At 37.7% G+C, this 21,418-nt stretch overlaps 2 protein-coding genes across 9 annotated transcripts in view; both read left to right on the forward strand.

Moving 5' to 3' along the window:
- The window catches only part of LOC108594656 (mitogen-activated protein kinase kinase kinase kinase 5), a 61,465-nt gene extending 42,366 nt beyond the window's left edge, over positions 1-19,099 (forward strand). For 3 of the 8 annotated variants that reach the window (XM_033293238.1, XM_033293237.1, XM_033293239.1), the window contains exons 4-15: positions 7,266-7,364; positions 7,423-7,721; positions 10,260-10,350; positions 10,447-10,510; positions 12,144-12,194; positions 13,268-13,306; positions 15,877-16,996; positions 17,057-17,183; positions 17,239-18,036; positions 18,097-18,318; positions 18,387-18,513; positions 18,576-19,099. In XM_033293238.1, the coding sequence (XP_033149129.1) occupies positions 7,266-7,364; positions 7,423-7,721; positions 10,260-10,350; positions 10,447-10,510; positions 12,144-12,194; positions 13,268-13,306; positions 15,877-16,996; positions 17,057-17,183; positions 17,239-18,036; positions 18,097-18,318; positions 18,387-18,513; positions 18,576-18,675 (3,137 nt within the window). In that variant the 3' untranslated portion in view covers positions 18,676-19,099. The remainder of the gene's footprint in view (positions 1-7,265; positions 7,365-7,422; positions 7,722-10,259; positions 10,351-10,446; positions 10,511-12,143; positions 12,195-13,267; positions 13,307-15,876; positions 16,997-17,056; positions 17,184-17,238; positions 18,037-18,096; positions 18,319-18,386; positions 18,514-18,575) is intronic. The other 5 variants (XM_033293241.1, XM_017979797.2, XM_033293242.1 and 2 more) reach the window with 5 other exon arrangements.
- Positions 19,100-19,945: 846 nt separating this feature from the next.
- On the forward strand, positions 19,946-21,160 carry LOC108595642 (ribosomal RNA-processing protein 8). The gene is made up of 2 exons (XM_017980913.1): positions 19,946-19,997; positions 20,056-21,160. The coding sequence occupies exon 2, from the start codon at positions 20,057-20,059 to the stop codon at positions 21,125-21,127; it is 1,071 nt and encodes a 356-aa protein (XP_017836402.1). The 5' UTR covers positions 19,946-19,997; position 20,056; the 3' UTR covers positions 21,128-21,160.
- The last annotated feature ends 258 nt before the right edge of the window (positions 21,161-21,418 follow it).

The following is a 21,418-nucleotide window of genomic DNA, read 5'->3' on the forward strand; positions in this document are numbered from 1 at the left end:
TAAAAAGAAACTGATGAAGACAATTTGAGCATTGAAAGTTGCAATGCATTAAATTCGAACTAAGTCTTATAACAAATGGAAACTGCATAATTTTTTTATATACATTAAATTTATATTAAATCTTATACTAAATATAAATTGATGAAGACAATTTGAGCATAAAAAGCTGCGATCCATTGATTATTATTAGAACTAAGTCTTATAACAAATAGAAATTGATCCAGACAATTTAGGCATAGAAAGTTGCTCATTAGTTATTGATCGAATTTAAAGTTTTGCAGTTCGAAATATTCATTTGCTTAACTCTTCACAAATGTAAAATTGAAGCTAATCAACTTTATCTTTTTGTTGCTTTAAAGGTTTGACAGCGTAAAAAGAATAGCAATATATACATTTCATTATAATCCGAGTAAATTAAATCATTAAATAAAATTTAAATCTTATAACAAATGGAAACTGCTTAAGGCAATTTGAGCACTGAAAGTTGCAATGCATTAAATTAGAACTAAGTCTTATAACAAATGGAAACTTATAAAGACAATTTGAGCATAGAAAGTTGCTCTTCAGTTAGTTCTGCAATTGAAGCTTGTGAATTGAATAAAATATTTATTTGTTTAGCGCTGCACAAATGTAAAATTGAAGTTTGTAGCTAAAGATTTTGACAGCATAGCAAGCATAGCAAATAGACATTTCAAACATAAAGTTACCGTTTTGTATAGTAACTAGCACGTTTAGTTTGCACAATTTTAATTATTTAAAATGAAATTTATATGCGGCTCATTCATTGCTTTAAACACAAACTAAAGTAAAGCGCTTTAGCTCAAAAGAAAATTCTCAAGCAAAACTTTTAATGCCAACGCGCGTCTGCTGTAGTTTAGATTAATGACCTCGACTTTGTCTTTGCTTGACTTGCACGCCTAATTCACTTATAGTTGACTGAGTTTTATGCACTTGCAGCCAAAGTCAACAATTGAGTTTTGAGTTTGCCTACGCTGCGTATGCGTGATGCATGTAACTCAACTCTGCTGGCAATTAGCTGTAGCTCAGTTTATTTATTTATGCATGCATTGAATTCACAGTTTCTTTCATTTTGTTGCTCTCGCTCCCAGGACATTAGTCTATGTTAGTTCGGCTTATGCTGTGTCTGTTATGTCTTGTTAAGTCTGTCGACTGTCTGTCTGTCTGTCCCCAACAAATTTGCACATATTTGCTTGTAACAAATGCGCAAACAGTTTGTCCCTATGGCTGCAACAGATGCGCTCGTTGCTGCGGCATTTGCCACTCGATTTATGCAAATTTAATAGAGCGATTTTTATGACGAGGCGAAAGCACAAAAATATATTTGCTTGCAATACAAGCGCAAGTTTTTTATTTATTTGGCAGCAGAACAGACAGAGAGCAAAGAAAGTCCAAGGACTCAATGGGCGGGTCAGTGAGTCGCACAGACGGACGCGGTCCTGCATTGAGAGCTCGTATTAAGTGTTTATTGTTGTGTGTGCTTTGCTATTGCCACACAGAGCGACGAGCGGCGGCGAGGACAGCAGTGCAAGGAATGTCTTTGCATTGACAGGACTCTGACAGTAGCCGCAATTGCTTTTCACGCTTTTAAACTCACACACACAACAGCAGCTGTCAAAAAATAACGAAACATGCACACACCTAAAGTGGACAGACAGTCAGCAAAAAAAAAAGAAAGAAAGCAGAAAACAAGCAAAGCAAATTAAATAACTGTGAACAGCACAGGAAAATCCCAAATTGAAATAATAAGAACACAAAGCACACAAAACCAGCAAAGAAAGAAAATATAATAATAATAATAACTGTGCATTGCATAACATAACATAAAATAAAATGACATTAAAATATGCTCGACAAAGCAAACAAAACAAAATGCGAATAACAGCAAAGAAATTCGCTAAAAAATGTGAAGCTTTAACGCTTATTATAGTTTAATAATGCCAATGTATAAATTATAAACTATATAAATTATTTCTTTAATCAATAAGTACGCGCAGCTGCTTAACAAAATACTTAAACAATTTAATTTAAAAGCAACTATCAAATGCCAAAATGAAGTAGAAAATAGCAGCAAAGAAATTCGCTAAAAAATGTGAACCTTTAATGATTATTATAGGTAAATAATTTATTTATTAATCAACAATTTAATTTAAAAATATCAAATGCCAAAATATAGCAGCGAGTAGAAAATAAAAGCAACAAAAATTCGCAAAAAAAAATTGTTAAGCTTTAACGCTTATTATAGTTTATAATTATTTAATCAATAAGTACCACCAAATTCTTAAACAATTTAATTTAAAAGCAACTATCAAATGCCAAAATAAAGTAGAAAATAGCAGCAAAGAAATTCGCAAAATATTGTTAAGCTTTAACGCTTATTATAGTTAAATAATTTATTTATTTAATCAATAAGTACGCGCAGCTGCGTAACAAAATACTTAAACAATTTAATTTAATGTCAAATATCAAATGCCAAAATAAAGCAGCGAGTAGAAAATAAAAGCAACAAAAATTCGCAAAAAAAAAATTGTTAAGCTTTAACGCTTATTATAGTTTATAATTTATTTATTTAATCAATAAGTACCACAACATACTTAAACAATTTAATTTAAAAGCAACTATCAAATGCAGACATTAGACCAACAACAACAACAACCAGTCAGGATGAGCTGGGATATTGCACGCTGTGCTGCAGACAGGACATAGCAGCGTAGTCCAGTCCAGCTTCAGGTAGCTCAAGCTGAATGTCGCTTAGACTTGTGTGAAGTCTGCTGTGCGCGCAGCGTTATCCTTATTACAATTGTTAGAGTTGCTTTGCTGACTGAAAAAATTTCCTTTTTGTGCAATTGCTTTTGTTATCTCTTGGCTGTGGTCATTGCCATTGCTGCTGCCTACAAACTACTCACTTAAACTAATAAATTGTTAAGCTGCTGTTGCGCTTTAAAATCTGCAACTTTTGCTGCGCCAACGTGTCGTATACGCAATTTATATGTAAATACTCAAACCCAGCTACTTATCAGGCAACTGCCACGTGCAACGCTAACCAGCCAAGCAACCAACCAACCAAGTAGTGCCTGCAGATCAGCACGCTCTCTTTCACTCACTCGCTATCGCGCTCTCTCGCTCTTTCTTACGTCTGACATTTGCAATTTTCATGACAACTTGCAATCTCCAAACGCGCAGCCAACAACTGACGAGCAAATAAATGAGCATGTGTGGGCTGCGCTTGATGCGTGTGTGTGTGTGTGAATGATTTGCATGATTTAAATATACCCTAGCAGCTGCTAAGCTATAGGGCTACACTAATAATAGTGTAAGCGAGACAGCTATAAAAACTTTAAAAATTATGCAAAGCTTTGCTGTCAGTTTGCGATTAATCAATCAATTAAATGCTGTTTATAAAATCCGCTGAACAACAAGTTGTAATTACTAATTAATAAAGCTTAAATATAATTAAAAAGTTAATGCCAAATTATTGAGACTACAAAACTAAAGCAACTATTAAATTCAGATAGTAATTTTTATATAAAAATTTAACTTAAATTAGTCGTTTTAGTTTATTTTACTAAGCAGCTATTGTTAAATATAAAAACTTGAATACAAAATGCGCTGAATAAAGCTTAAATATAATTAAAAGTTAATGCCAAATTATTGAGACGACAAAAATATAATGCTAAATATTTAAAAAGCAACTTGTTAAAGTTAGGCAGAGTCATTTTTTATTTATTTAAAGTCAACTATGAACAGTCGACGTTAAAAAAAAAAATGATAACAAAAAATATTTAAAATTCAATTTAAAAGTATGCACAAATTTGTTTTTGTTTTTAAATTTGTTAAGCTTATAGTTTGGCAGTGTTGAACAGTTATTTATAGCTTTAAAAATAAGAATTAAACTTAAAGTAGTCGCATTATTATTAAATATAAAAACTTGCATACAAAATCCTTTGGACAACAAGTTGTAATTACTAATTAATAAAGCTTAAAAATAATTTAAAGCTAATGCCAAATTATTGAGACGACAAAAAAAGGGCAAAATATTTAAAAAGCAAATTAAAGTTAGGTATAGTAATTTGTATAGCCTTAAAAATTAAACTTAAGTAGTCGCATTATTTTTATAACATTAAAAATAAATAGTCACTTTAGTTTAGCTATTTTTAAATAAAAAAATCTTATTTATTTTTAAACAATTTCTCATGCTCATAAGCGCAAACAATTACTAATGTTCATTTAATAAGCTGCGCTTTAACTAAAAATAAAGCGCAGCGCATTGATTACTGTTGCTTATAAATATTTAAAGGCGACAGCAATTAAGTTGAAATAAATATGAGCAGCGCTGTTAGCAGCTGAGTTTGTTAATTGTTTTGTAGTTTAACTTGGCTTATGTGTATGTGTGTGTGTGGTATCTGCTTGTTGAGCTGCCACTCAGTCGCTTTTTTGCTCCAAAGTACTTCACATGCCACAATGTGCGCTGCGCCTGTAAGTATGCCACACTTTTGTATTACATTGCCACCCACGCCCCCAACTTGAGAGCAAACAAAGCCACATTATATTTGTTGTTGTTGTTGGTGTTGGTGTTGAGCTTTGTTGGCTCGCAAATCTTGCACATAAATCAGCCCACAGCAGCAGCAGCTCACAATTAATTAGATTCGCATTTTCTTGCTTATACATTTTTTTTCATATATAATTTAGAACTGTCTGGCAAGTGCACTTAATGAAAACTTTTGACCTTTGAACGCAGCAGCAGCTGCGCAACTAATTAAGTTATGACAGTTGCGCCCACCCCCGGATCTTTGGCTGCTTATTAAGTCAGTCAATAAACTCGACGCTGTGATTGACGCAGCCAAAAGGGTGCGGCAAGCGAATTTAATGCTTAGGCAATTCAATTTGTTGGCTACGTTTACTTTTTGAGCTTAAATTGTAGTGCAGTAAAGTTCATTGCGCTTGGCTTTGCCACTTTTGTAGTCTCTTTTTTTTATTTAGATTTAGCGCGCAAGTTTTTTGCTCAGCTCACATGTCAATTGTGGCAACGTTAATGCCCCCAGCGAGTGCAACAGACTGCGCCTGGCGACGACCTTTGCCACCACACAGAGGTGTGTGTGTGCCACACAATTGTCTAGAGAGCGAGCCATCTTTTCCATATGTGTGTGTGTGCAGTTGTCAAACAATGTGACGTCGCTGAATGTTATCATCTCGAGTGCTGCTGCTGCTGCTGCTTCAATATGAGGACATTGTTGTTGCCACTGCTGCTGTCAGTGCTGTGACAAATGCGGTGATAAGCACACAAATGTTTTCTGTCTTGCTGTCCCTGTCTGTCAATATCATGTTGTGTCTGTATGAAACCGCAAACAAGACACAAACACAGACACACACACACACACACGCTGTGTATAGCGCGCAGCTTTATTATTGAATAACACACAAGCTGCAAAAGAAGAAGAAAAAAATGCAAAGGTGCTTACGTTTGTGTTTAGTGTCATTAACAAGTCAGGCAGCGTCATCAGGCAGCATCGTCTGCTTACAAGCGCCTTCCACGCTGTTGGCTTTGATACTCACACACACACACATGCATGCCCACTCAATTAGATGCCATAAAACTGACGCACGTTATTGCCCCAAAGACGTCAAAACTTTAAGCCACATAACAGCGACTGCAAAGGCTCTTAAAGCCACCTGCAGCCACCAAGTTGAGCCACAGCAGCCATTTGACTGCTCATATGTGTTGTATACCCTGTAAAAACAGCAGCAGTGCAGCTGTCATTGCTTTGAAGTTGCAATCAATCAATTAATTTTGTAGTTGAGCAACAAACTTGAATATATCAATAAATAGCTTGAGTAATAAACTAACATACTAATTAATTAAGCTTATTCTACAAGATTTAAAGCAGCTAAATTATTTTAACATTTTTGTTCTTTATAATTGTTTTTTAATTTGTAGCTAATTTAACTAACTTTGATTATTTATCGGTCCAAACAAATACTTAATATGAATAATAATAATGCGAAAATGAATACTTAATATGAATATGAAAACGAATATGCATACTTCATTTTTAAATACTTTTAAACTTAATTTTAAATATTTTTTTGTAATCATTTTTTATATTTCCGTCGACTGTTCATAGTTGACATTAAATAAATAAATAATAAGAAACTTAAACTTGCAAATCTCGCATAGTGCAAAGCGCTTGAAGTTTATAGTTTATATTATTTAAACAAACTTTTATCAACAATAATTAAAAATAATCTAAAAAAATGCCATTGAATTATTTTAAATTGTTTTCAATAAGCTCAAATAATGCCGCATTATTTTTTGACTAAACGTCAACAATTGTTAAGCGTAAAAATTAAATAATTTTGAATCTCAAATAATGGCAAATTATTTTTTGACAATTGTTAAGCGTAAAAATTAAATTATATGGGCGAATTATTTTTTGACAATCGCTATCTAATTGGTATTTAAGCAATTCCCAATATAAATGTGATTTAATCAAGGGCGCAGCTTTGAAAAATAAAACTTATGACTAGCAGAGATGTAAAAGTAACAAATCCTTTTTGAATTAAAATATTTTTGAATGCATTCATTTTTCACCAATCTAAATTAAAATTACGCGCTGCATCATTCTTAAAGTACAGTTATGATTTAAATATAATTAAAATAGCGTAAAAATTGTTGTCACTTATTTTAAGTGCTGAAATTTTAATTTTATTACAGCGCAACTGAACGTTGTGCACTTTTGTTGTTCAAATGTCAACGTAATTACCCAAATGATACTTGAGCTTGGCTTTTGTGTGTGTGCGTGTGTGTGTGTCTCAGTTTTTAATTAAAATGTATGCCAACTGTGACAACACAAGGCGCACGCCCTCCTCCCCCCTTCGCGCACACTTTATGATCAAAAATCGAAATTAGCAGCATTTAATTTGATTTAGTGCTGGCAACTTTAACATGGCTTTAATTTATGCCCCGCGTATTATTTGTTATGCTTACTGTGCGTATGAGTAATGCCGCGCAGTTTGTTTTGAAGCGTTTGCATAATTTAGTATTTTGTTTGTTTGGAGGGGGGTGTGGAAATTCAGCGCACGCACACAGCTGCTGAAATTAAATTAAATTAAAGTTGCGCAGCTAATTAAATGAATAAATGACACAGCGCAATTTAGAGCCGCGAACAATTGCCTAGATATATAAATTAGCGTAGCATACATTTGAGGGCTACACTCATATTGATATCGCATTTATTTATTTATTGCAGGCACGCCCTATTGGATGGCGCCCGAGGTGGCCGCAGTGGAGCGCAAGGGCGGCTACAATCAACTTTGTGATATTTGGGCCTGCGGCATAACCGCAATTGGTAAGTAAATTGTAACAATGGTAAATAACAATTTATATATTTATTGTGTTTTATGTAGAACTCGCTGAACTGCAGCCGCCCATGTTCGATCTGCATCCAATGCGCGCCCTGTTCCTGATGTCCAAGAGCGGCTTCAAGCCACCCACATTGAGCAACAAAGACAAGTGGAGCCCAACGTTTCACAACTTTATCAAAACGGCACTGACCAAGAATCCAAAGAAGCGACCCACGGCCGAGCGCCTGCTGCAGCATCCGTTTGTGCAATGCGAAATGTCAATGCGTCTGGCCAAGGAGCTGCTCCAGAAGTACCACAGTCCCAATCAGCAATTCTATTATTGTCTGGATGCCGACGAGGAGGTGAGCAAACAAACGCGCAGTCTAAGTGTGACCACAACTTGGCTCTAACGCTCGGTCTGGCCTGTAACTGAAACGGACAGCAGGAAATTCGACTATGGGGAGTCTGTGGCAATGCCAGCGACTTTGCCCGCTAAGCCACTTGGCACCTTTTATGTAATTTATTTGCGCTTTTAGTGCTGCTTCGTTGCCTGGCTCCTGCCCCTGCCCCCCACCGTAGTCTCCACTGTTATTTACCAAGTTTTCTTTTGTATTTGTTGCTCTGCGGCGCACAAAGATTGAAGATTTAGTGGCCCATTAGACACCTTGAAGCTTAATTTGATGCAGGCACAAGCTGAGAACGCGCTGCAGGCAATTTAATCATTAAAAAATAACAACAACACTGCAATAATTATTAACTTAAATTCTATAAAAAATTTAAACTCGCATAAAAGTCCGTGGCGGCAATAAAGCAAATTCCATTTTATTTGCTGCTACTCAAGGTATAATCTTAATAAAAAGAGATTAAAAGCGCAGCGCTTTGGCTGCTGTTGACGTAAATTATGATAACGTTGCCTTTTTGAATAACTAATGAATTACAAAGAATGAGTGCGAGCTATTAAATATGCTTAACTTGGCTTATAAGAACTTCAAACTACACACACACACACACACATTTGCACTTAATGCATTAGTTTACGCAGTACTTTCATTTTAACAAGCAGACAACTTTGTGCGTTCATTATTTATTGCAGTTACAAAAAAGAAAGTAAAGATATAAAAAAGTAAAAACTTTTTACAGTTTATATAGTTGAGAGGTGTCAGCTTCAAACTTAAGTTGCGTATAAAGTTGCAACTTAAGCTTAAAAGCTACTATAGTTTATTTTTTATAACTTATAAGAAAACCAAAAGCATATTTTTGAGCCAAGCTATAAGCAAACAAATGTTGGAAAAAATGTTTTATATTAAAAAGGATTTCTGAGTTAAAAACAAACAATTTAGCTTGCCACATAATTTAAAATCAACAGCCAAACAACCTTTAGCTTCAAGTTTAAAGGCTAGTTAATTTATTATTAAAAGCTAGCAACTCATTTTATCTGCAAATAAATATTCTGAGCAACAATAGCTCTCTGGGCTGTGTGGCTTAAATCTGAGCTGATGAGCTAATATTGATATTCAATAGAATTTAAATAATGTTCGCAGTTCTAAAGTGTTGCATATAAACCAATCTTTGCTTAGATCTTTAGTTTTTAAATCAAAGCTAATTTCAAAGTTTAAGTTTGTGGATTATTGCCTCAAATAATTTTATTCGAATTTTTTATATTTTGCTTATTTATTGCTAGACAAAGTCTTGGCTATCAAGCGAACTTTGCTTACTAAAGTTTTTAATACAAAACTAATTCCAAAGCTTATTGCCTCAAATAATCGTTTTAGAATATTTTATATTTGGCTTATTTCTTTCCAACAATCTGAACTAATGAGTTACTATTGATATTGAATAGAATATCATAGAATTTTAATAATGCTCTCAGCTCTAAAGTCTTGGCTATTAAGCGAACTTAGTAAATTTTCTAATACAAAACTAATTCGAAAGTTTAAGTTTCTCTCAAATAATTTTATTAGAATTTTTATATTTGGCTTATTTCTTTCTTGGCTATTAAGCGAACTTTGCTTAGTAATACAAAACTAATTCCGTAGTTTAAGTTTTGAAGTTTTGAAAATCATATAAGAATTTTTTTATATATGGCTTATTTCTTTCTAGACTAAGTCTTGGGTATCAAGCAAGCTTTGCTTACTAAACTTTCTAATACAAAACTAATTCAAAAGTTTAAGTTTATTATTAAAAAGTAATTTTATTATTTTTGGCTTATTTTATTATAGACTTCATTCTATTCTATATTATATCAAACCTTTGCGCAGTCTTAGACGCTTAGCACAAAGTGTTATGTGCTCAGTACAAATTAAATTGGTTTTATTATTAAAATGCTATGCCTAATGCTTAAAATGTACAAAATTGCGTTTGGCGCTGATTAATTTGAGGCGCGCAGCTTTTCATATTTGAAGACAGTTGCCGCTGTCTAGACTCCAAGCAGTTGCTACAAAGGCAAATGCAAATTTAATGGGACACACACAGACATGTGTATGTGTGTGTGTGTGTATGTGTGTGTTTTTGTTTGCATGTCAAATCATAAATCTTCAATTTGCTTGACTGTTGTGCAAAAGTTTGGGCCGTCGCGTTTTGCGCTTGTTGCTGTCCAAGTGAGTTTGGCAAAGTTGCTAACCAAATCCTCGGAGCGTGTAGAGGTATTCAAATTATATTTAGCGCTAACTTTTTGCTGCAGCGACTTTAAGTAACGCGTCTCGTCTTATAAAAGCCAAAAATGATTTTGATTTATGAGATTTTATGGCAAAACTGAAAGAGAAAAAACAAAACAAAGTTTGTCATTGGGCCAAGCGACGACAGCAGCGGCGCTCAGCACTCGGTTCAGGGACTAATCTGCTGGCTTACACTTATGCTTAATCTCGCTCTCTCTCCCTCTCTTTCTCTCTCTTTTACCATAGACGGTGGCCGGCGTACCGCAGCGCATTCCCAGCAAGATGACATCGCGTGCCAATGGCGTCCCCTCCCAGAATCATACGCTTAAAACAACAGGCAAGCATCCCATAGCAGACTCGGCTTAATTACATTTGTTTTGCTAATATATTACTTTTGTTCTTCCCTCTCTCTCTCTCTCTCTCTCTCTTTTAGGTCTCACAACGAACTCCACGTGGTATGAGCGCTCTTCTAGTCCCGAAACGCTGCCCAGCGATATGTAAGTTGCTTTTCCACTTTAAACCTATTTACATTTTACAAGTCTTTGCCTGCTATACTTGGCTACAGTTACTGTTTCTATATATAAATATACTATATACATATATCTTAAAGTTTTGTTGTTACGCAAGAAATTGCATTTGCCTTGGCTGCGATTTATCTTTGCTGCTTTAGTTTGCTTTTCATTTTCATATACACACACACACACATACACATACTTACATGCATATACTGTATACAGTTTGTCTTAATCGCAGCATCAACATTTATTGCAGTTAATAAAATATGTTTGTGTATTTAGCTTGAAGCATCAGTTAATTTAGTTACTTGCTTTGTATATAGATTGATATCATGCTTATAAAATAATTGACTAATTGGCCATAAAGTTGAGTTTGTTATTGGACTATTTGAAAAATGTATGAAATAAAATACTAGCTAATTTTTAAAGATAACAGCTAAACATTTTTAGCTGGTTAAAGACTTAGCGGGGCAGATTTTTAACGGCTAAAACTCAAGCTAAAGCTTAAATTAGAATTCTAATAAATTTAACGTCTTTCAGGTCTAAAAGTTTAATAGAAAAATTGTAATTTAATTGTTTAATTTCTAGCTAAATTAATAAATTTAATATGGTAGCAGAGTTAGCGGGTAAAATCTATAGCTAAAGCTAAATCTAATGTGAAAGCCGAATAATAAAGATTAATAAGTCTAAAGTGGATTCATACTTATCGGCTAAATCTGTAGCTAAGGCTTCAATTGGAATTCTTATAAATTTAACTAACAGTTTAATAGAAAAATTGTATTATAGTTGGTTAATTTCAAGCTGAATTAATAAATTTAATGTCCTAGCAGAGTTAGCGGGTAAATCTCTGGCTAAATCTAAAGCTTAATACAAAGTCTGTTAAAATTTAAACTAGTTGATAAATTTCACGTCAGTTTCATAGAAAAATTGTAATGTAAAATTGTAATTGGTTAATTTCTAGCCAAAGTATTAATGTGGTACCAAAGTTAACGGCTAAATCTCTAGCTAAAGCTAAAGCTTAATGGAAAGTCTGTTAAAATTTAAACTTATTTAATAAATAACAAGCTAAAGACTAAAGTGGAATTCTGCTAAATTTAACGTCTTTCAGTAGTAATAGACTAAATTGTAATGCAGTGGGTTAATCTCAAACTAGAACAACAAACTAATAAGTTTAAGGTGGTGCAGGAGTTAGCGAGTAAATCTCTAGCTAAAGCTGTATAGAAAGTTGATAAATAACAAGCTAAAGCATAAATTGCAAGCTTATAAATTTAACTTAGCGACCAAGTCTGATAGAAAGTCAAAAACATATGTAACACGTTTCGTGATCAAGCGGCTAAATCCCAAGCTAAACGCATAATTCTGAATAAAAAAGGCCAAAGCACTAAAAACTTACTTTTATATTAAAGTCGCAATAGAATGTCAAATACATATATATAACCGATTCAGAGCCCAGCGGCTAAATCCCAAGCTAAACGCATAATTCTGAAGAAAAAAGGCTGCAGTACTAAAAACTTATTTGGCTGCTGCTGTTCACTGTTCGCTGTTCGCGCTTCCAATCCCTGGCTCAGACTTGTATCACTAGTACTTATAGCTATTCTATTTCTATTTTATGTAGCACGAGCGTGAAGCGGCAAAGGCGCACTTTGATTATGAACATGTCCTTAAGGTTAGAGCTGCGAGTTGTTGTTCGTGCCTGTTGCCAATTTTTTTTTGTAGCGCGCCACGCTTAGCTCAAAGCGTTTGTAACTCGCTTTGTTGCACACACATGCCGCACAGACTGAATTTTTGGCTGTACACGTAATTTGCGCGCCACAGTTAATTTTGTTGCACGTAGCAGCGACGCTTGCAACTGTTGTGAGTAATGCACTGGCGCCTTAGTAAGCGCTACGTGCTGCTGTGGCAACCTGTGTGGCAACTAATTAGCAGCTGGTCAATCAAATGCGCTACCAAAGTTTTTGTTGTTAACAATCAATTAGAATTATGAGCGTATAATACGCATACGCAGCATTGGCAGCGCATAAATTGCGCCATTTGTCAATTTAGACAATGCTGCAAATGACAGTCGCGCTTACGCTTGTTTGCATATGCCACGCCCACACGCGCCTTTTTGCCTGTTTGCTTTTATTGCAGCCATAAAAATGGCAAATGCCAATTTTTATATACTTACTACTAAAGCGCTTACACTTATAAGCACTCAGCTGACTTCAGCTTGGCTTCATGCCACGCCCACACACACACACACACACACAGCAATATACAGCTGGCGCCCAAAAAGTTTACATTTGCTGTTTTGCCAGGCGACGGCGCGTCTTACGTTTTACGCCTTTTCGCATTTTTTTGCGACACATTTGGTTGGCAATGAAACAAGCGCCAACCCTCTATAATAATAAAAAAGGCAAGCAATATACATTAAATATTATTAATTGGCGTGTGTGTTCTAAAATATGCGCCAGTTTTTATGTTTGACTGTGGCCCATTAATGCGCTAGCAAATTTGTTTACGCTGCTTACAAATTGCCCATAACTTAAAGCTGCTGCATGCGCTTTACTTCTTACTATATATGCTATATATACAATTTTTATTTCAATACTAATTTCTTAACTATTTTAATTACTAAACTGAAACTGCAATTTTTTTAAGCAACACAACAACAACAACAAAGAAATGAATTTGATTTTTGTTTTTAACTTTGTTTACTTTACGTTTTACTTTTTTCGTATTTGTGTTTGATTTTTGTAGGAGCCTCTTACAATATATTGATGAGGAACTAAAGCTAAGGTAACTACTTTAATAATTTTAATTGTTTTGATTTTGGGTTTAGAGTTTAGACCAACACACACACACTAACAAAACTAACGCTTAAAGTAGCAGCTAACGCATGCACTAAATTTGATTTAGTCTTAAGTTAGTAGCCCCAAAGCTAACACACATACACACATGCATACTTGGCTCCCCACTTTTGTTTTTACACTTTAGCTTCATTATCCTTATTTTATGGCCAGCGCACAGTTTATTACGTGTGCAGCGCTCACCTCAGCAGCTGCCACAAATTTTGTTGTGTTTTTGTTTGCCCCTCCCCCCGTCCACTCCGTTTGAAGTCAGCTTAAGTTACTGTTTTCTCTGCTTTGTCTTGTGTATTTGCTTTTACCTTGTTACTCATTTTTCAAACGTATACGCAATATTACGCATACGCCACTGTGTGCGTTCAGCAATTGCTCAATTATTTGCCCCAGCAGCAAAGTCAAAGCCCATCGATTTACAATTAATTTATACAACAACAAATTGTTTGTCACTTTTCTCTCGCTCGCTCTCTCTTTCTATCTCTACAATTTTTAGTGTTTATTTATTGTAATGTGCGTGTGCGTGCGTGTGTGTGTTGCCTTTATTGTTATTGTTATTATTATTATTGGCACTGCTAACTAGTGCCCAATAATCCACAAAAATGTGTAGCGTTTGTTTTTTGTTTATGTCTGTTTATTTATTTGCTTGTTTGCTGCCCTGGCATTCCGTATTTTATACACTGCCTTGTTTAAATATGCGCACAAGCGTAGCTGCTCTATTGGCCAAATAGCAACACAAAATAAAAGAAAAATGCCCCAAAAACAAATCAAATAAATATCTTGGGCCCAGCACAGTTCGGCCGGCCAATGCTTTTTAGCTATAAAAAAGCTGAAATTGACTCAAATTACTTTTCCATAAATTTGCGCAAAGCAAATTTGAGTAGTTTAAATTTAAATTTCAAAGTTTATTTATAGCAAAACTTGACTAAAAGTGCTCTAATTTATTAAATTGTGGCAATAATTTAATAAAAATTCAAATTAAATTCAATTGCATTCAACTTTAAGTTAAATGATTTAATAAATAAATTTTTAAAGCAACTTCTGTTTACTTTACACTTAAAAAAATTATAAAAATTTAATTGCATTCAACTGATTTAATAAATAATTTTTTGAGTAACTTCTGTTTACTTTACACTTAATAAAAATTTTAAAAATTCAATTGCATTCAACTTTTATTCAAATGATTTAATAAATAATTTTTTGAAGTAACTTCTGTTTATTTTACACTTTATAAAATTATTAAATCCAATTGCATTCAACTTTTAATCAAATGATTTTGTTTAAGTATTTTAATTTACTAAATTGTCGCAATAATTTAATAAAATATATTTTGAAGTAACTGCTGTTTATTTTACTCTCAATAAAATTTAAAAAAATTAAACTTTTAGTCAAATGATTTGTTTTTAATTTGATTGTTGACAAGTGTTAAATTTGTTGATTAAAATCAAATGACGCTTGCAATTCGCAGCTTAATCTCGCTCACTTAAAAACAAGTAAACAAAGTTGCTAATCTAGCAAAAACTGCTTGTCAATTGAAAATTGTTAAATTGCTAGGCAAACAAGCAGCAGAGTTTATAAATTTTTCAAATAACTTGAGTGTGGGGTCAAACAAATTGCAATTATGTTGAGCAGTGTTGCAACAAAAATTTCACATCAAATTAATTTACAAATGGACGAGAGCAAATGCTTTATGTTTATGCGCCGCAAGGCAAAGCGAGAGCGAGAAAGAGAATGAGAGAGCGAGAGAGCAAGTGCTGTACAGCTGTTGAGATTTGCCAGCAAAGATTTTTGCTGTTTGTTTAAGTTTTTGTTGTTTGCGTTTCATTTCAATTTTATTTGTAAATTGCTGACAGCAGTTTTATACTACTGCAAATTCTTTTTTGTTTTGGTTATAAATAATTTTCAGCTGCTTTGTTTTATTGCTAATCTCGCTCTCGCTCTTTCATTCGCTGCGCATTCAAGTGCGAGACTATTTTTCATTTTAGCTTGTCTAACGTCTATGGCATGTTCTATGTTTTATTTGTTTGTTTGCAGCTCATGCATAATTTATGACATTTGTATTAGTTTATTTTAACACACAAACACACACACACACACCTGCACATATGTTGCACTAATTTAATTAAAAGCATAAGCACTTGCATGCCCCAAACACTAACAAATAAAAAAAACACACACAACAAACTAAAAACAGTTGGCGGCTCGGCAACTCCCCCACCCACGACAAAGTGTTAGCCGCACGCGCTCCAGCCCACCACCCACAACACACCACAGACACTGACCAGCAGCACCCAAACACACACACCCAACCACCCAACACCCCCTGAGAGGGCCAACAAAGTGTGTCTTGTGCTTGTCTTAAAAGCAAAAAAAAAACGAACAAACGTTGAAGCTCACAACACTTTGGCTTTCTCTTTCTTTCTTCCCCACGCGTCGTCTCACTCTCGCGCTCTGTCTCTTTCTCTCTGTCTTACTGTGTTTTGCTCTTTGTGTGCTGCTGCGCCTTAGAGCAACATTGCCATTGAATGAGACCAAAGATTCGTCACTTGCTGGCGAATGCAGCTGCATTGCCCACAATGGCGTCGGTGGCGGCGTTGGAAGCGTTGGAAACGGCAGTGGGGGCGTTGCCGCCATCAATGGTAGCAGCAGCAGCAGCGGAGGCGGCGGCGGCGGCCCAAGCAGCAGCAATGGCGGCGGCGGCGCTGGAAGCCAACAGCAGCAACATCATCATCACCATCATCATCAACAACACCAATATCATTACAACTCGAGCAGCAGCAGCACGGGCATGGGCACAGTTACTTCACAACTGCAGCAGCACCAGCACCACCAACACCAACTGCACCATCATCAGCAAACCACCAACGCACTGACTACGTCCAGCACCAGCAGCGTCAACTCCAATACCAATTCGAACTCCAACTCCTATACAAATTCCAATTCATTGGCCATGCCCGGTCTGAGCGCCTATCTGGGCCTGCTGCGCACCACCAGCATTGGTGACGACCCTGTCGTGCCACTGGACATGGACATAGCCATGAATAATGCTGCAGCAGCAGCAGCAGCTGCTGGTGCGTCAGCGACAGGTGCAGTTGCTGCGGCGGCTACTGGTGGCGGCTGTTCCGCCTCCGCTGCGCATTATTTGCGCCACAGCAGCAATTATCGCTCGGCGGTATCATCCGCATCCGCATCCGCGTCCTTCGCTTCGATTGCTGACAATGGTCACGGTTTGCTCGCCAGCAATCCAAACGCCGCGTCAGCAACCACATCCGCCTTGTTTTATAATCGCCTACTACTCCTCGATAATTCCAGCGGCGATGCAGTCGGCGGCAGCAATGGGCTGGACAAGCATGAGGCAGCGGCCACGCCCACAGCTCCAGCAGCAGCAGCAGCGACGCAATCCGCAGGCGATGGCTACTTGCATTCCAGCAGCGCTTCAACCAGCAATGCAGCAGCAGCCACAGCAGCAGCAGCGGCAGCAACAGTTGCTGGCAATGGCGGCAGCAACAATTCGCAACTTTACCAAAATCTGCTGCGCAGCGCGGCGGGCGCTGAGCTCAATGCAGCGGGCGCGGGCAGCAGCAGCAGCGACAACAGCAACTGTGATTATAGAAACGAGAGCAATCAGGTAAGTAAAATGAATTAAATTAAACCAAAGCAATCAAAAATTGCTACGCTTTGCATGCAGAACGGCTTGGAGGACTCGCCACGACGACATAGCAGCATGGATCAGTTGATTGGACTACTGAACGACATGGGCAAATCTACGCGCACGCGCAGTCTAAGCGACGGCGGCACGCAGGACGATGACGAAGGTTAGTGCGCAGTCTTAAATTGAAATTAGTAGCTCATCATCTTCTTTTTTTATAGTGGAAAAGGAAGCGCAGCCGGATCTGCTGAACAATACGCCGCCTGTGCCGCCCAAGCGTTCGCATCGGCGACGCCACACACCGCCCAGACCCATTTCGAATGGTTTGCCACCGACGCCCAAGGTGCATATGGGTGCCTGCTTCTCCAAGATCTTCAACGGTTGTCCGCTGCACGTGCACTGCACCGCCAGCTGGATACATCCGGAGACACGTGATCAGCATCTGCTCATTGGCGCCGAGGAGGGAATTTACAATCTGAATATGAACGAGCTGCATGACGCCGCCATCGATCAGCTGTTCCCGCGTCGCACCACCTGGCTGTATGTCATCAAGGATGTGCTCATGAGCCTGTCCGGCAAGTCCTGCCAGCTTTACAGGCACGATCTGGTGGCGCTGCACTCCAAGCAAACTGTGCGCTTCTCGCTGCACATGAACAAAATACCGGAGCGACTGGTGCCGCGCAAGTTTGCGTTGACCACCAAAGTGCCGGACACCAAGGGCTGCACGCAATGCTGCGTCACACGCAATCCCTACAATGGCTACAAGTATCTGTGTGGCGCCACGCCCAGCGGCATCTTTCTGATGCAGTGGTACGATCCGCTGAACAAGTTCATGCTGCTCAAGCAGTGCGAGTGGCCGGCGATTAGCATATTGGGCGGTGGCCATGGCTGCGTGCAGAACGGACATACGCCTGTGTTTGAGATGATCATTACGCCGGAGCTGGAGTATCCCATTGTGTGCACGGGTGTGCGCAAGGCGCAGAACGGCTGCCTCAAGCTGGAGCTCATCAACATGAACAGTAAGTTGCAGCAGTTTGGGATGCAATTAGTTTACTCTACGCTTTATTTTGCTTTGCCAGGTGCAAGCTGGTTCCACTCGGAGGACTTGGACTATGATGCTATGGCCACTATGGTGCCGCGTCGTGAGCTGCTTAAAGTTGTGCGCGTGCATCAGGTGGAGAAGGATGCCATACTCGTCTGCTATGGCAACATTATGCAGGTGGTCACGCTGCAGGGCAATCCCAAGCAGCATCGCAAGATGGTCTCGCAGCTCAACTTTGAGTTTAACGTCGACAGTATTGGTAAGCAGCGCAGCTTGGCAGCAATATCCAAAGGATTGTTTACTAATCTTTCACTCTTGGTCTTGCAGTTTGTTTGCCGGACAGCGTTTTAGCATTCCATAAGCACGGCATGCAGGGAAAGTCGCTGCGCAATGGCGAAATCACGCAGGAGATCAAGGACATGAGTCGCACCTATCGACTGCTGGGCAGCGATAAGTAAGCAGACCCCCCATATAAACATCCAAACTCACTAATTTCTAATTCTATTGCTTCCGCAGGGTTGTCGCCTTGGAGAGTCAACTGCTGCGCACTGGTTCGCTGGGCAGCGAGGAGGGGCATGATCTGTATATTTTAGCCGGTCACGAGGCCAGTTACTAGTTTACTCTAGCCGCTACTTGTTATATTTCAAATATAATACACACACACACACAATAAATTTTAAATGCATGCGAGCGTTTTGTGCTCCGAAGCGGCGTCAACTACTAACTGTAATTTAATTACTCGTAGGCCTAAGCCAACTAAAATTCAAGTATAAGCAATTAGCAGTCAGCAGACGCAACAATTTCGAGAGCTACTTAGCATTTTATTCTAGAGCCAATCGAACTAAAGCAACAAAATTAATTACAGCAATAAAAATTAAAGCACACATTGCAACTAAAGAGATTCTTAGTCGCCCTACACCGCCCTCCTTCCCCCCTCTGTATTTTCCATACTTTGCCAAAACCACTAGACTTATGTATTTATACTATATATATGATAATTAATGCATTTTGTGTGTCCCATTTCCGTTTTTGTAATTATATTTTTGTATGACAAAGATTAAAATGCTTTAATTTGTAAGCATAACTAATGCATAACAATTAATTTAAACATTTGTGTGGCGCTCACCAAGCAAATAGATGAGTTTCAGTCGAGAGTCAAAGTCAGCATTGAGGCGTACGCAGCAAATTTACCCCCTAAAAAAAAAATAATATTATGATGCAAGTAAAGAAAAAACAAACAATTAGTAATTAATGAACATTTTCATAGTTTTTAGCAATTGTAAATCGCAAAGAAAAATGTTTTGTAGTTGTTAATGTAAAGGAAAACTGCAACCAACACGATGAATGAAAAAGAAACCAATGAATGTGAGATGTGGTTTGTGGTTTGAGGCGATACACGGTTTGTTGGGAAACAAAATAGCATAAGACTTTTCTAAATTAATAACAAAATTTAATAGACAACACACACACACACACACTCACAAATTTAATATTAAATGGCAAATTGTAAGTCTTTGTGAAGGCCTCTCGTATATATGTGTGCGTTGAAAAACAAATTGTCATAGTTACGATTTTAGCGCCTAAGAGATCAATACTTTCCGAGCAGCACACTATATATACATATATACTAAATTTGTCGTCTTCAGTTTTACAAAGAAATTTAATAAATTAAGTTTATTAGTTCATATGCAAAGAGAAGCATACGTGAAAAGCGCGAAACCGAAAATTATAAATTAATACAAAACTTGTTGAACTTTAGTTTAGTGCAAAAATAAAAAGTATTTCAAACTGACTTCAATTGCTTATTCATTTGGCGCGCTCTCTACCAAAATCGATTTCAATTGTCTATCGAGCAAGCGATTTTTTATAATATGCTGGATGATACCCGCAAGCAACAGACCAAAATAAAAACAACGAGGTCTTGTGCAAAATAACAACGTGAGTTTTTTTAACTTCTGCTGTTTTGAATAAAATATATATTAATAATATGTTCTAGGATGGCGTTTGAAATACCCCCGTGGGATAAGGGCGCTCAAGTAATTAAATTTAAACCTGTGCAAACGCCAAGCAATGGAACGGCCATTAAATCGGTGTCCAAAAAACTCAAGAAGAAGAAACCCAAAACTAAGAAAAAACAAACTAAGCAAACTACGAATGAAAGTAGCTCTACTTTTCGCATGGGCAGAGGACCATTGGCACCACCTGCCAATTCCGATTCCTCAGACGACGATGCGGACGAGGGCATTCGAGCCATGCATAAGGTAAGAATCGGCCGCATAGAAAAACAAAAAGCAACGCCAGCTGGAAAAAATGCAAAGGAAAACAAGAAGCAGTTGAATTTAAAACCGGCACTTGTGCAAGCTGCAGTGGAAGCCATGGAGGCTACCCCAACGCCGACGCCACAGCCAGCCTCGTTGGCCAACAAATTTCAAACCGAGCTGATGGGCGGACGTTTCCGTTATATCAACGAGCAGCTGTACACAATGGATAGCAAAAAAGCAGAATCCCTTTTCCGCTCCGATGTTGATGCCTTTGCGGCTTACCATGCCGGCTATCGGCAGCAGGTTGAAAAATGGCCCGCAAATCCGCTGACACGTATCATCAAGATGGTTAAGCGGCTGCCCAAGACGGCAGTCATCGGAGATTTCGGCTGCGGCGAGGGCAAACTTGCAGAATCTGTGCCCAACAAGGTGTACTCAATGGATTTAGTTTCATCAAAGCCCAATATAATTGCCTGCAATATAACCAACACACACCTGGAAGCGCAATCTCTAGACGTAGCTGTGTACTGCCTGTCCCTGATGGGCACCAACCTGAATGATTACCTGCTGGAGGCAAACCGCGTGCTCAAGCTGCATGGCAATGTGTACATTGCAGAGATTCAGTCACGCTTTGAGGATGTGCGTGAGTTTGTACGTAGTATGACTGCCCTCGGCTTTGATCTGGTCAAGAAGGATGTGGCAATGAACTATTTCTACTTTTTCCATTTTCGCAAAATGCGCCATGTGGGCAAGGTGGTCAAGCTAAAGCCCTTCTCGCTAAAACCGTGCCTATACCGCAAGCGATAGAATTACAAATTACTGTACATTAAATAAAATGTACATAGATGAATTAAATTTAAAAACAAAATTTCGTTTCGATAAATTTTGCTTCGATTACTTTGAACGCAGCAGCTCAACGGTTGCTCAACAGCTGCGCAACTATCGAGCAGGGCTGCCAGCTTGTCTGAAAATGGGCTGTGGTTGTTTTTGTCGCTCTCATCGTAAATGTATCTTTCGGCTCTTTGAAGCCCAATTGTTTTTTTCAGTACCAGTTTGCTCTTCGTGCGTAGCATTTCGAATATTTTACCACGGTACGTT

Source organism: Drosophila busckii, chromosome 2R (genome assembly GCF_011750605.1).
Source record: "Drosophila busckii strain San Diego stock center, stock number 13000-0081.31 chromosome 2R, ASM1175060v1, whole genome shotgun sequence".
NCBI classification, from domain to species: Eukaryota; Metazoa; Arthropoda; class Insecta; order Diptera; family Drosophilidae; genus Drosophila; species Drosophila busckii.

What these genes read in the sequence shown, in the direction of transcription:
- LOC108595642 (XM_017980913.1), top strand. Translation starts at nt 20,057, where the DNA reads ATGGCGTTTGAAATACCCCCGTGGGATAAGGGCGCTCAAGTAATTAAA.